At 44.5% G+C, this 16,010-nt stretch overlaps 1 protein-coding gene across 1 annotated transcript; it reads right to left on the bottom strand.

Annotated features, from left to right (window-relative positions):
* Window positions 1–167: 167 nt before the first annotated feature.
* Window positions 168–16,002, bottom strand: CCZ1 (CCZ1 homolog, vacuolar protein trafficking and biogenesis associated). Its single transcript, XM_055561801.1, has 15 exons — window positions 15,813–16,002; window positions 14,769–14,866; window positions 14,582–14,675; window positions 14,107–14,184; window positions 13,003–13,050; window positions 12,344–12,427; window positions 10,825–11,000; window positions 9,149–9,230; window positions 7,191–7,252; window positions 6,775–6,886; window positions 3,336–3,369; window positions 2,637–2,754; window positions 1,711–1,869; window positions 1,316–1,443; window positions 168–517 (listed from the first exon to the last, which is right to left on the bottom strand). The coding sequence occupies exons 1-15, from the start codon at window positions 15,924–15,926 to the stop codon at window positions 462–464; spliced, it is 1,443 nt and encodes a 480-aa protein (XP_055417776.1). The 5' UTR covers window positions 15,927–16,002; the 3' UTR covers window positions 168–461.
* Between the last annotated feature and the right edge of the window lie 8 nt (window positions 16,003–16,010).

The following is a 16,010-nucleotide window of genomic DNA, read 5'->3' as shown; positions in this document are numbered from 1 at the left end:
AGGCTGGGAAAAAGGGGGAAAAAAAGAATGGAAACAGAAAATGCTGGAGGTGGTGGCAAAGTCCAGATCCACCTGTCACCAAGCGAACGGGCTGACTCACCTCTTCCTCCCCTTCAAAGTTCCCTGGTCTAGAAACCAGCAACCAGAGACTCAAGGCAAGACCAGGATTTTTACAAACTTTTTAAACAATTTATTAGTCTTATTTTCCAGTAAAATATTCACATAATGTCAAAAGAATGGAATGACAAGAGATGTAGCCGACTACCTTTAATTCCACATAAATATTTAAAATCTAAAAACCTCAGGAATCATCAGACTGAGTAGAAATTTGACTCTTCAGAGCAAGTATTGCTTTACTATTGTCATTAATCCAGTCAATAATATGACCAATGACCAGCCGTGGAAAACAGCATGCCTGCCGAGTTGCTTTTTAAAAGATGTTTCATGGAGCCCTTGTCAAGTCAATCCAGGAAGAATATGTTGTTGAACTGCGTTGCGCAAAGCTTCTTGACCTCTTCTGCAAAAAGAACAGAAAACAGTAAGGGAAGAAATTCTCACTTAAGAGGCTATAGGATATAGATTGGTACCTTATTCTGATAATTCTCTGGGAATAAAGTTGGAGATAAAGGTCTTCAACGAATTTGACCTTAAATCTTAGAAGCCTTGATGTGTTTGTAAATCGAGAGAAAGATAAAAAGGCTTGACACACAGGAGACTTTGATACTATTTAGCATCTCTTCTTTAGGCCTGAGAGAGCACAAACCCAAAGTGCCTAAGACATCCATGAGTTGGGGGTTAGGAGTACAACTTCTAAAATCTTGAGGAATCTGACACAAGCACACAAAAACTTGAGCGGCAGCCCTGAATTGAGGACCAGGAGCTCCACAGTGGCATCATTCTTTGGATGTTAAACTCAATTCCAGTTTTCAACGAGGCGTGTATTAACTGCTGTCGTTCCTAATGCAGCAACGAATAACCCTAACCACTAGGCCACCAGGGATCTCTCAAAATGCACATTTTAATACATGGTGTATAAAGCCATGGGATTTTTTCTTCAGCATTAGAGAAAATAATTTTCTTCTGGCCTGTATCAAGTTTCCCAAGAAACAGGTAAGTTTTTCACATACTTTTTCAAGGAACTAAGTTACAGAAAAAGAGACCAAGTGATGGTTTCCTTTGAGCAACAGGGGCCTCTGCTTAAGAACCTTAACAGTCACGTTTGCTCTGTTTACATGCTCCATAGCACACTGAAGAGAGAGAGTCTGTGAAACATCAGCAGCATTAAAATTCTGCTCAGACACCAAACCCTACTTACCATTGACTTCAATCAGGTTTGCATTTTTTTGATTCAAAATAACATACAGCTCCCTCTGGTCGGACTTCTTCCCAACAACCCAGTAATCACTCATGGCTTTCACGATGATTTCTTCATCCTCGTCCACTCTGTAAGACAGGAGTTTCAAGACTCAATTGTTTATTTTATACATACAGCTGGACTCTGACAAACATTCTGAAATAAGAAACAGGAAACCTGAGCTACCTGAAAAGGTCAGGGAGTCAGTCCCCTGTGAGTGACCAGCCACTCCCGGGCTTGATGACATTCGCCCAAGAAGGTGGTCAGGCCCTCTGAAGGGGCCTGGGATCACTTGGTGTTTGGAGCTGATTCTCATTAGAGAGCAGACACCTAACTGGAGAGGGGGTGAGAATTACCTTGTGAAATCACTATTGATGTCACCCAGAATCTTCATTAGATCCGGATGGACAGATGTGAGTGATACGCTGGGTGTCTTCCTCATGTGAACTGTACTTTTTTCTGCTAAATTCATATGGTTGAAGTAGATAAACTTAAACTGGGGTTCTTTTTCAGACCTGTGAACACATGTTATTCAGACATTCTGAAAGAACAATTACACGGAAAAGAAAGTTTCTGAAATATCATAGCATCACCCCAACTATACAGCCACAGTGTCAAAACCCTGCGCGTTGAACGGTGTTTTCAACGGCTAGGCCTTCAAATCAAGAACCTCAGTTAAGACGCAACGTTCGGCAGTAACTTCTTGGATATCTGTGACGTATTCAATATGACTGAATTTCCCACTGAGCTCAAGTATGCATTTTAAAAACCAAAATATTTTAACTGTGATGATTTTCTTTCAAGTACAGTGTTTTATAAACAGTAGTCACTCAGTTATTTGCCGACTAAAGAAAAACCCGGACTGGCTCACGTCACAGCTGGCTTTACTGCGAACACTTCTGCACAAGAGGCTGAGTGCATTCCGTCTGCACAAAGCAAAGCCCTGCTGACCACCACTGCCAGCGTGGACCTCACAGCCTGGGCGGGGCACATGGGGAGGTGTGCATGAGGCCAAGACCAGGGGCGGAGCTGGCAGGCCTGACCCCACACACTCACCCCGCCATCGGGGAGGGCAGAGGGGATGCGTTAAGACCCAGCCCCAGCCACCATCGTGGGGCAGAAAAACCCGGGAACAGCTCCCCAGGAAGCCCTTCAGACAGGGCCAAACAGCACGTGTGTCATCTGGATTCAGAAAACAGCATCCACGTTCTAAGTAAAAGCCACCCTGATTCACCCAAAGCCAGTTAAATGCTCGAAAGTAACCAGGAAGCAGAGTACAAACCCAGATATTCTCTTGTTGATGTTAAACTGCTCACAGATGTCAGATGCCAGCACTGTGAGCTGGGGCCCCACGATGCTGTCCAGTCTTCGGCAGAAATCCAGTGTGGGCTGAATGGAGGCTACGAGTAATTCAAGAAATACTAGTGAGTGTCGGGGGCCAGGGGTTAACGAGCTCGATTTTCACTTCACTGTCTTAACAACAATACGCAAACTACTGATCTGGGAATTAAAACAAGGAAATGATCAGAGCCCTCTCCCCCGAAACAGAAGAGACACAGGGCTCAGAATTAGTTATATTTAAGATGAAAAAGAAGCAGACTCATCACACTGTGGATGTGGACTGCAGCATGCCCTGCGGGGTGGTCAACTTGACTGGCTGCCCTCAGTAAAAGGAGGTCAGATACTTGTTTCACAAACACCACAGCAGCACGCACCGCCCGGTACCGTTGGTCCGTACATGTATTACCTCTCTTAATTCTAAAGCTCCTTTGAGACGGGCGCTCCCTGTGATCGCATCATGGGCAAGAAGGCACAGAAGCAGGCAAGCTGGGACTTTAGCGATATGAGAAACACCAGAGGCCCTCGATGGGCGACAGGGCTTACTGCGGCCTCGGCGTTGCTACGACAACATATCTATCATTCAGGAATGGAAGGGAGCAAAGTGTAGAGAGACAAGGCTTAGACACATGTGTGTACCTACCATCGATCATAAAGCACACAGCTGCGCTCATGGCCTGGGATGAAAAGAAACCAAGATTAGGACATGGTACAGAAAAAGAGGACTGAAATAACTGAACGCAGTGGCCTCGTTTGAATCTTTTTTTAAACATATCAACTTTATAAAGACTTTCTAAAGTCAACTGAAGGAACCTAGATGGAGCTGGATATTAGATGATATTAGAAAAGTATTATTTATTTTGGGCAGGCATGATAATGGCAGTGCGGACGCTAAAACAGACGCCCTTAGTAGTTACAGACGCAAAATGAACTCTGAGGGGAATGACAGGATAATTTAAAATGCTCGAACAAAGAGACAAAATGTGTAGAGGTGACAGATACTATCACCATATTACTAATCAAGCTCTGTGATACGCACCTGGGTACGCATTATTCTAATCTGTTTGTGTGTGTTTGAAAAAACCCTCAGCAAATTAATGTCACCTGTCTTGCTTTTTTTATTATAACAAATACTGCAGTTATGATGAGAGTAAGTAGTGGGAACCTACAGCAAGCCAGAGCGTAAATAAAACAGCCAAAAAATATTTACATTTATCAAAGTCGTGTAATAGTGTTAAAGAAAAAAAAGGCCAAAACAGAATGTGTAGGCTTGGGACTTCCCTAGTGGTCCTGTGGTTATGAATCTGCCTTCCAGGGCAGGGGACAGGTTCAGTCCCTGGTCAGGGGACTAGGACTCCACGTGCCTTGGGGCAGCTGAGCCCACATGCTCTAGAGTCCGTGCTCTGCAAGCAGAGAAGCCTGCGTGCTTCAACAAGAACTCAAGGCAGCCAAAAAAGAACATACAGGTTTGTGATGAAAATGCAAAAGGCTTCCTCCTCTGAGGCCTGCCTGCTCCCCCGGCAACCACTGTGACTGTCTAGACAATATGGCTACAGCACCATCACCCTGGCTGTCACGACGGATGCGGCTCCTCTTCAGCCATCGCCCCTGCCCCCCGCCCAGTTTAAGCTACTCTACTTCCTCCGCTGGATGGTCACCTTGCAGCCTCAGACGGCTCAGTCCTCACGCCTCCAGTCACAGCCGCTCTATCATGAGGGCATTAACCTCCCCGTGTCCCTGCGCCTCTCCGCACCTCCCTTTCTCAGCCTTGTTCAGCTCTCACTTCATGTCTGCGTGGTCAAAGCTAATGACATTTATGCTCCTCTGTAACTGAACAGTAATTACTATTTGCCCATAAAGAGGCTGCAGACTGGGTGGCTTACAGGCCGGTTCCACCCAATATAGGTCTTTCTTTTTGTTTCAAGTCATTCTTACATGCCAACTAGTTTGCTACCAAAATCCCAATTTCCAGCCTCTCCTCAGGCATCTAGAGACCTGGGACCACGGCTCTTCCCTCTGGCCACCACCTGGTCTCCTTGGGACGCGGGCCCTCCGTGTGACACAGGGTCCCGAACCCCGACCCAGCTTGCCTCCCTTGTGTCTGCCATCGGACATTTGTGTGCCTGACCCCTTAGAAATTTATTTAAAGAAAACAAAACAAAAAAATGGCCCTTTTAAAGTCTACTAAAAAAGTTGAAGAATTTCAAATACATTAAAAATGTACATGGAAAAGTAACACACAAACCCCAAGGACCATCACTTTCTCAACAACTGTCAACTCACAGATAATCCTGCCCGATTCACCGCCCTGATCCACATATTAATAATCTCTCTCCCCAGGGAAACATCGTAGTTGGAGAAAAATATAAAAAACAATCAAATTTCTAGAGGGAAATTTTTCTCAGGGCAGACAGCAGATGGAGAAACGCTTATAAAAGGCAATCTACTACAACTTAGTAGTCTTTTATTACAGCTGTGAATACATATATTAAAAAAGAAGCAAGACCTCAAATCAGTAACAACCTTCCATCTTAAGACCTTGGAAAAAAGAAGCGCAAACCAGCCACAAAGCAAACAGGAGGGATATGACGACTGGAACGGAAATAAACTAGAACAGAGAACAGAAAAACGAGGAAAAAATGACACCAAAAGACGATCCTCTGAAAAGACAAAACTGAAAAACCTTTAGCTGGCCCATCTAGACCAAGGAGAGAAAAGACGCACATGACTAAAAGGAATGAGGGGAGACCGCACTCCCGGCTTTAGAGACCATCTAGACCAAGGAGAGAAAAGACGCACATGACTAAAAGGAATGAGGGGAGACCGCACTCCCGGCTTTAGAGACAGCAGTACAAGCCTGGTACGACAACGCCAACACCAGCAACCTGAACAACCTAAAGCGGACAAATCCTCAAAGATACAACTGCGAAAACTGACTCAGAGGAAAAGAAAATCAGAAAAGACCAATAATAAGTAAAGACATTAATGAGTTGAACACGTCCCCAAAGACAAGTCCAGATGTAGGTGGCTTTACTGTGACCAAACATTTGAAGAATTCACACCTGTCCTTCAGAAAGCCTTCAAAAACAGGATATCAACCTTATACCAAAACCAGACAAAGAGAAGACTTCAAAATGAAAGAGAACAGACCAGCAACCCCTCATGGCCCTGAGCTCACGCAGGTCAACTGGGCCTCCGGGAGGTCTCTGGGAGGCCAGCTACAGATAGTCGGCCACGAGGGTGGTCAGCGGGGCCTGCACCCAGTCTCTGGACGTCAAGGCTTGGGTGAGCCTCCCTGGAAGGCAACACGCCCTACACTCTGTCACCTGGCTCTGCTGGGAGAGACAGGTGCTGTGCCGTCTGCACGACTGTCCGGAGGCCAGCTGGAAGCCTGCGCCTGGTCACGAAGATCAAAGACCCTCTGTGCCACAACTAAGACCCGACGTAGCCAAATAAAAACCACCCAACCTGACATGAACAGGGGGCTTCCCTGGTGGCTCAGTGGTAAGAATCCACTGGCAATGCAGGAGACGCGGGTTCAACCCCGGGGTCAGGAAGATCCCCTGGAGAAGGAAATGGCAACCCGCTCCAGTATTCCTGCCTGGGCAATCCCGTGGACAGAGAAGCCTGGCGGGCTACAGTTCATGGGGTTGCAGAGTCTGAAACAACGTAAACTTACATCCTGACAAGCCAGTATCCCGACGGAAACTCAGACTATCCTCATAAATCAGCGAGCCCACAGCTTTAAAAGCAGAGCGGAGGCAGAATCCACTGAAGGGTGGGCAGGCGTCAAACGACAGTGGCCTTGACAGCCTGACCTGTTCACGTGCAGGACTTGTGAGTCATGGCCGCAGACAGTGACCCTCTCACAAATCACGGAGCTGTTCCATGGGGACTGAAAATAAACCTCTTACTCCAGAAAGCACCCATTTCGAGTTTTACAATAACCAGAACGTGTGAGGACACTGTTCCAAGGATCATGTGAGAGGCCTGCACACCGACTGGTGTACCAGGTGGAAGCTGTGCCAGAAAGATCTACTTTAGCATCGACCTGTAACCCTGGAGCGAGAGACGACTGCTACCTTATAAACAATTAAGTGCAGAGCTTCGTAAGTGTCGTCTGTATTTACAAAAATTTTGGGGAATCTGCATTTTGCTTCTGGATCATTAAGGTTCACGGGGCCAGTGAGGAATCTGAAAAGCAAGCACAGAGATGCGTTGATTCAATCAGGCAGATATAAGCAGGAATATATAAACAGTGCATTCCTATAAAGGGTGGTAATACACACCCCCTTTTTTTAGGGAAGCTAGATACTACTTAGAAAACACCATATCAGAAAATAAAAAAAGAATAATTTTAATTCATTGCAACCAAAAGGATTTCCTTTGCTGATTATTGTCAGCAAAGCAGCACAAAGGCAATTCAGTGTTTGTGATTTTATCTTTACCAGAAAAGATAATAAATCCAGTACTGTCTATCAGAGGGCAGGAGTCCTACCTTCCATAGTGTTGGAGGTTTCCTGGCATTTCTGCCCTTATTGGAGAATCCCTTCCCGCCAACTGTAAACAGATTTAATATCGACAAGTGACTTGTTAGATTTTCTATATTCAACGCTTTGAGAAACAGCATTCGTATCTACTGGTTGACTCCATGCCATGTATCTGTATCAGTTTCCCATATTCATCCCCACCAAAAAAAAGCAGCAGGGGGAGAAGGATTACAGAGGAACAGAAAGGACTCACTGGTTTTAACCAGAACTTCATTGTACCCCAAGTTCCACATATGGGCTTGACAGCAATAACAGAAGGCTGACGCGTGCTAGGCAATGACATCAATTACTTAATTTCATCTTGCTTCACCCCTGTGGGGAATGCCCTCTCCCAATTTTCCAGAAGCAGAAACTGAAGTTTGAAGAAGTTCACCAATGCGGCCAGCTCCTGAGTGGAGGGGCCGGGTAGCAAACCCAAGCCTGTCTGACTTCAAAGTCCCTGCCTTTGGTCATGACACTGTGCCTCCTTATAGGTTATTTGTATCACATTCCTGGTTTCCTCTGCTGAAGATACACTATTTCAGTATGTGTAGGAAATGAAAAAAAAAATCCAAATCTAACAAGCATGTTAGCTAAAGTTTATTCTTCTAAAACTTTTTGATGTTCTTCTAGCCTATGTAAGGTTTTAGCATACAACTTGAAAGATTGAAATGCACTGTCAAGTTTGACAGTGAGACACACAGCTAACTCACAGATGCAGCCTGCACTGACCCAAGTCCTCCCGTGCCCGTGTTCCCGCTGCCCCGTTGTACGCGTCTGTTTTAGAAGTCTGGCTCTTCAGACGTTTAATAAAGCAGCACGAGTTTTCAGCGGCTACAACAGCACCGCCCCTCCGTGGGAAAGTCTCCTGAGGGTCCTTCTGAGGGTGTGCTTGAAAGCAGGAGCTTTAGCATCAAGCGGACCCAGAGATCAAGTCCTGGCTCTGTCGCGTACTAGCTGGGGGGCACTGGGTGAGTCATGGGGATCTCCTTTCTGTAAGATGGAGGTGAGGTCCCCAGCTCTCAGGATGTCATGAGATAATGCACGCTTTCTGGGTATGTATACTGTGTCTGGTGTACAGCATATACTCCAGCAACATGAGCCACTGTATTCAAACTACCTAGAAGGGAAGTCAGGGCAGGACTGGGTCCTTCTCAAAACCTTGAGATTTCTTATCTGAAAGACATTTTCCTGTTGTTTCAAGTCATGGCCTTAAAAAACAGAGCAAGGGAGAGTGTGTGTGTGCACGTGTGCACGCATTCACCCTTGAGTCAAAATGATAATTTCGTGGCTTATGAATACTTTACCTAATTAAAGCTAAAAATGGATGCTTTGGGGAAAGCACTGTGGTATTATTTACAGTTTTCTGCAGAAAAGTGGGAGAGTCAGTGCCAGAGTGGAAAAGCCAGGCGGCAGTATAAAATCAACTCAGGACTGGATCTCCTGTTTGTAGGTGCAAAGATCACTGTTTTGTCTAAGATCGCGGGCATTCTGAGAGCTCCCAGAACCCAGCCTAAAGATCCAGCTTTCCCTCTTACACCTCTGCAACTGCATTTGAACAAAATGCAGAAAAGCTGGCATACGTAGCTCTCCGTGCTAAGTGACATAAGAGGTTTCTACACCTGTGGATTCCACGTTACGTGGATTCAACCAACTGCAGGTTGAAAACAGTCAGGGAGAAAAAGCTTCAAAGTTTCCGAAAGCAAAATGTGAATTTGCCACATGCTGGCACCTACTTATGTAACATTTACATTGTATCAGGGTTTTTCTTAGCACTTCCCCATGGATACTGACAGACAGCTCCATCACTGAACATCACATTAATAGTGTAAACTATAGATGAGAACTGCCCCCCCACCACGTCCCTCCACTCCCCTAAGTACCTATTTATCCATCTGTCTCTCTAGAGATTAGTACCCCATCATACCTCAGGTTCGATATGCCTTGGAAACAGAGACGTGGTGAGGTATTTGTATAAAATTCTCATGTCGTCTTGTTCTAATCCGCTCCTGCAACATCAGAGAAGTACTGTGTTAAAAGCCTGGAATTGGTCTTCCGTCTTCCCATTGTTTTGTGATTAAACATCATCTCTGACTCTTTACGTGGGATTATCCAGGGAGCATCAGCAGCTGATGGCCACTCTGCTCCAGGTACCAGATTTCTGGGCTACTGGTCACGCTTTCTCTCACCCACCACCCTGAATACAGTGTACGCTGTGGACAAGGAACTTGGTCCTGTTATGTCTCAGACATGTATGTGGGTTTTAATTCTCTCAATTTCAGAGTAGGCAAAAAGCGGGCAGAGAAACAAACAAACTTTCGGGGAAACCATCCACTCTGAAATGAGACAAAAGTAAGTGGCATGTGGAAAAGTGCAGAGAATCCAGCAGGTGTTGTTGGACTTGATCCAAAATCAGTTTTTCATTTTTTGTGTGTGTGTGTGTAATAAAGTTTTATTAAAGTATAAAGGAGACAGAGAAAGCTTCTGACATAGGCATCAGAAGTGGGTAGAAAGAGTACCCCCCTGGCTAGTCTTTAGCTGGATTAACATAGTCATTGCTGCTGCTAAGTCGCTTCAGTCGTGTCCGACTCTGTGCGACCCCAGAGACGGCAGCCCACCAGGCTCCCCCATCCCTGGGATTCTCCAAGCAAGAACACTGGAGTGGGTTGCCATTTCCTTCTCCAAAAAATCAGTTTTTCAGGTAAGGATATAAACAATGAGTCTGTATCTGGGTTTTTTTTTCCCTATTAAATTGAAATCTCCCTTGATAGAAACCAAGCCTCTGCGTGACACCCCCGAGGCCCTTGAGGCCCTCTCTTCTTTCCCAGGTAAGTCGCAGGTTATGTTAGCAGCCTGGCCTGTCAGCACAGGAACACTCCCTGCCATCAACATTCACAGAGCACAAACGAGCCCGAAACACAAACCCCAAAATGGAATGGCTCTGAGCGAGAGGGCCTTCAGCGGGCCCCGTCCCCAGGAACCTCAGCGGCTCATCCAGGGCAGACCCCTCTCAGCTGCAAACAGCTTGGCCCCCAACGCGGCTGGGGCCCCGGAGGGCTCATGCACATTCACACAGCTCTTCCGGGGTTAGTCTTCGGTCATTGAGAACATTTAGTAACAGTTTATCTTTGCTTCTTAAGTAGCAACACTTTTATCAAAGAAATTATGTTTTTGTCCCTAGGAGACAAGACCCAAATACAGCTTGATGACAGCGAGTTAATTTCCTGATTTTATAGTACCTTTAACTTCTTGGATGTTTTAAAATACTAGCTTCTTTAAAAGAAACTATGAAAATCACATTTATTATGCTAGTTCTTTGAAGATGTTTTTGGAAAAATACCAAAATCAAAATGGGAGTCTTAAACCTAACATTTTCTCCATCATTCATGGAACCAGTTTTAAACTCCCCTGCTCAGTAATTTTAAACAAAATTACCCTAATTTTGGTTTAAACAATCACTGCCTTATTTTGACAATATCTAGAAAGGCGCTTCCCACCCCACCCCACTCTCACCCCCACCCCCGGCTGTTATTTCCAGTTTGACAACCTGCTATCAATCCAGTCACTGCTGTTTTTACGATCCTAAAAGACGGGAGTACCTACCAGATGAGCTGATCATTATAGAGAAAGGCAGTGTACTTGACTATACTCAGGCTTTCTTCCATTCTGTTAATAAAGGACTGGATTTTCAAATAAGTCATTTTATCCAACGGGAAGAAGCTGATCCCACCAAATATGTCGAGTAGATCGCAGGACTGCAAATGCAACGTTTGCAAATACTGCAGGAAAAAAAGCATAAAACTTACGAATAGCGCATAGAAGCTAGTACTCTGGCAGCTGAAAATAATAGGTCTTAATTTGTGGTACAATTACACGCTAGCAAACAGCACATTTACAAGATCAACATGGAGGTGAACCACAGGGAACTGGATATGGAATCAATACCAATTTCAAAAAATTAAGTTCAATGTAATTAGCGTCCTTTCAGCTGTGTTTTCTCTCTGTGAGGTGTTAATTCCTTATTAGTGCTATTCAGATTAGACTGAGCTCTGCACATGGTATTATGGACCATGTTATACTAAAATCACACTGGAAGGGCATGCAGTCAGTGATGATGGACAGGAGAGGAATAAAGACGAGAACAGGAACCAGGGGACAGTCAGAGTCGATAATTATGATCATTAAAGTGAAGAAACAAAAGTAATTCATAGAAACAAAATAACTGAAAAACAGACATTAAAGTAGTATAGGGAGAAAGATCAATTGAGACTCATTCCTCTAAGACAAACTGAATTTGACCAAGGATACTTCCCTGGTGGCTCAGATGGTAAAGAATCTGGGTTGGGAAGTATTCCTGCCTGGAGAATTCCATGGACAAAGGAACCTGGTGGGCTACAGTCCATGGGGTTGCAAAGAGTTGGACATGACTGAGTGACTCACACTTTCACTTTTTTCAGGGTAAAATATGCAAAACTGACACTGAAGGAGAAGGAGAACAATGTAGGGGAAAAGGTCACACTCATGACCACTAAGGGGAAAATCTGCGTCACAGCCGCACACTTCACCTCGAGTCAGTACAGAAGACGCCTGTTTAATGAAACACAATCGATCATGAGAACGTGCGATTGTGCTAATTAACCAATCCACCCCAAGGAAGTTTGCTTTGCTTTGGAGTAAGCCCACACTGACAGACACAGGTGGGTCAAGGATGAAGCCAGAAGACATCTCCAAGGTGCTTTAAGGAGCTGGGCACAACTATCAGGAAGCTCTGATTCATGAGCACAAACCGAGGGACTTCCCTGGCGATCCAGTGTTTGACTCTGGGTCTCCAATGCAGGGGGCGTAGGTCTGATCCCCGGTTGGGGATCTAAGGTCCCGTTTGCCATGTGGCAAAATAAATAAATAAAAAATAAACTAAAGGTTAAAACTGAAAAAAAAAAAAAAAAACAAATACAAATCTAATCTATTTCCTCACTGGTCTGATTCCGTCCCACTATGCCTGAGTCTCCACGCCAACTCCAATTTCTAGGTTTGTTTGTATGTGAGAAGCAAACTTGTCTGTATTTCTCTAACAGTCAGTTTGATAATTACCAAGATTACAAATAAAATTCCGAATACTTACTCGATGGAAGAATTTCTCTAATCTTTCTTTTAGGAGCTTGACACCTCCATCTTCCATGGCTCTCAGAAATGTACCATTAAAAAGCTAATGGTGTAAAAGATTAAGAAAAAAAAATTTTTTCCTTCAGTTTCCCAATATGACAAGTTCTTCTTTCTCTTTTACATAATTCCGCTTATTTCATCCCGCAATTCTTTTTGAATATAGAAAATATTTACATTAGAAAGTCTGAGTTATAAGTCACAAAATACCAAAACACTATTAAGGGATACTGAAATTTTTGTAAAATCACCCAATTGTTCTGGGCATTTTTAAAAAATCTGAACTCACATCTAAGTTTCACTTTATATAAATAATATTGCTAGACTCCTTATATCATACAAATCTTTGCACTCTCTACCTTCCTTAAGAACATGGATTCTATCATTCACTGATGTAGATATACTCTTAGGACAAGTTGGGGAAAAGAAAAGGGCTTTTTATTGCATGAATTGGTACAGGCGTAAACCTCAATACTGCTTCACAGACCCCATTACTTTCTCCCCATAACAGACACGTAGTCACCTTACAGTCATGATAAAGAATTAAGAATTATTTTAAATGACCCACATAAATTGGGGTAATTGGCTAGACTCTCAACCTAGAAAACATGTCGTGCTTACCTTGTACATGCTGTAGCATTGTTGGAGCACCGAGCTATAAACCTTGTCCTACAAACAGCACAGAAACAGCACAGATCTCATTCGAGGGAAAACAAAAAAATTATCGATTGCATAGTAAAGGTATAGTGACTCTTGGTAAAGCAATATGATGTTCATACACATGGTCCTATAATAGTTGTGTGCTGAAACAAAGAGGTATTTAAATGCAATTATGAACCAGTAAGCCTAGGAGAAGCTATGACCAACATAAACAGCATACTAAAAAGCAGAGACATTACTTTGCCAACAAAGGTCCGTCTAGTCAAAGCTACGGTTTTTCTAGTAGTCATGTGAAGATGTGAGAGTTGAACCACAAAGAAAGCTGAGCGCCCAAGAATTGGTACTTTTGAACTGTGGTGTTGGAGAAGACTCTTGAAAGTCCCTTGGACTGCAAGGAGATCCAACCAGTCCATCCTAAAGGAAATCAGTCCTGAATATTCATTGGAAGGATTGATGCTGAAGCTGAAACTCCAATACTTTGGGCACCTAATGGGAAGAACTTACTTACTGGAAAAGACCCTGATGCTGGGAAAGAATGAAGGCAGGAGGAGAAGGGGATGACAGGATGAGATGGCTGGGTAGATATCACTGACTTGATGGACATGAGTTTGAGTAAGCTCTGGGAGTTGGTGATGGACAGGGAAGCCTGGCATGCTGCAGTCCATGCATGGGGTCGCAAAGAGTCGGACATGACTGAGCGAGTGAACTGAACTGAAGCCTAGTTTGGCAATTCTCTCCAGTAATTCTTGGCTGGAAAATCCCATGGACAGAGGAGCCTGGCAGGCTACAGTCTATGGAGTTGCAAAGAGCTGGACAAGACTGAGCAAACAAGTCTAATTTTTAGGAGGGCATCAAACACAGTTGAATAGAGGAAGGCAGTGGTAAGAGAGAGCACATACACGTTTTTATAAGATTGTGCTCATGGAAACAACAAGCACAACATTCCCCTGTGCCGACCTTGAGAAACTTCTGCCAAAGTGACGTAAGTTAAATCTGAACAAGTCAGTCACTCAAGATAGTAACAATTTTTTTCCTAAAAATATGAAATAAAAAATGACACATTACCAGCAACTCCTCCTCTTGGTATTCAACAACTGGTTTTCCATCTTTACTTTGCTTTTCAATGATAGGATTCCGAACAACCTACAAATTTTGATTTAAGGAATCAATTATATGCGTTTTTAAATTTTCCCCTAACTTAAATAAACTTGAACACGTCCCAACACCAAAATTTCTTAAAGGAGCCCCCAAAAACAAATACACCAAACAGGAGTTTGATTTTTAAATTGCTACTGACTGTACTGTAACTAACCCACTCCAGTGTTCTTGCCTGGAGAATCCCAGGGACAAGGGAGCCTGGTGGGCTTCCGTCTATGGGGTCGCACAGAGTCGGACACAACTGAAGCGACTTAGCAGCAGCAGCAGTACTGCAACGCTCCTCTGATGCAATGACCAGAGGACTTCCCTGAATTCCTAACGGTAAAGATCACCCATAACTGTATAATACAAATTCAGAAAAGTATACTATATATGTAAATACCATGACCATCCAGAAATTTTCTTCTGGTTCGTTGAAGAACTGTCTGTTCTTCTGCGTATGTAAAGATTTTGCAGGTTTTGATGGACTAAAGGTCCTAAAAACGGTAAAAGAATATGTTAGTGACAATCCCCCAGTGGAAGTTTTAAGAACTCACTGAGCTCTGCAAAAGCACATTGAAAGATATTACCTTGTAAACTGTACAATAGCTTCACATAATCCAACGTTTCTAATTTTTTCATTCTTTTCTACTTCATTTGGATAATAAAACAAAATTTTATTTTCCTCCTAAAGTATGGAGAGAGAGAATCACAACATTGACATAAGCATTTTGCCTGTCTTAGCTGTCGACAATACTTAGTGTCAACCTCTCATGTCATATGTGCTAGCTGGCAAGACAAAACAAAGGCCCCTTTTAGAAAAACAAAGATTATCTTCTCTTCAAGGTGTAACAAACGCCCACCTGCATGAAAGGCAATTGTGATATTTGGTAAGTCGTATGCCATCTGAACTAAATTAGACAACGATGCTGAAAACTCCATCTTTGGATTTCTTTCTCCATGCTAATTCGTAATACATCAACGCTTGTAAGAAACCAAGTGTGTGCACGTGCACAGACATACACCTCCCCACAAATTAAACCCAGCAAGTTCACAAGCATTTGGACTGGCAGCCTTTAAAAGGACCGTGATTTCCTGCCAACAAAACTTGGCCCCGGACATCCTTTGAGGAAGTTACCGTCCCCACCTTAAACAAGTAATGATAAAAAACCAAAACAAAACCACTCCCATCCGACTTAACTTATTAATTCGGAAAAAAAAAAAAAACTTTCCGAAGATCCGCCAAGCCTGCATTACAGGACTACCATCTCACACTCTTGTTTTAGTTTCTAGGCGGGGGACTTCCAGCAACAAAGACAAAAGCTCAACTTTAATCATCCAGGGTTAATGTTAAAGAGAACAGAGACTCCACCTGTGTGATTAACCCGACGAACCTTCACTCAATACACAGGCACTCATCTGGGACCTGCAACCAGACCCTGCCCGCGTTGTCTGGGCCCTGCAGCACACCCAGCACAAAACAGTCCGATAAAGGCCAGTCGATAAGGGGAGACTGACAAGCGACGACCCCAGGCGCACCCCGCGGCTGCCCGGGCCGGACCCCATCCGGCAGCCCCCCTACCCGGGGCCCTCTGCCACCCACGGACGCCCGCGCGCGGCCCCGCTCCACTTACCTCTCCCTCGCGCGGCCCGAAGCGCGGGTTGTAGATGAAGAAGCTCAGCAGCGCCGGCGGGAACTGCTTCTCTTGGGCCGCTCCTGCGCCGGCCCCGGACGCCGCTGCCGCCATCCCGGCCCGGCCCCCCAGCCTCGGGAGCCTCCCTCGGCCCGCCCAGAGACAGCTGCCGCCGGAAGACCGCACTTCCGCCTCACT

The sequence above is a fragment of the Bubalus kerabau genome, chromosome 23 (genome assembly GCF_029407905.1).
Source record: "Bubalus kerabau isolate K-KA32 ecotype Philippines breed swamp buffalo chromosome 23, PCC_UOA_SB_1v2, whole genome shotgun sequence".
Lineage (NCBI taxonomy): Eukaryota > Metazoa > Chordata > Mammalia > Artiodactyla > Bovidae > Bubalus > Bubalus kerabau.
This window is presented reverse-complemented; position numbering and strand designations above follow the sequence as displayed.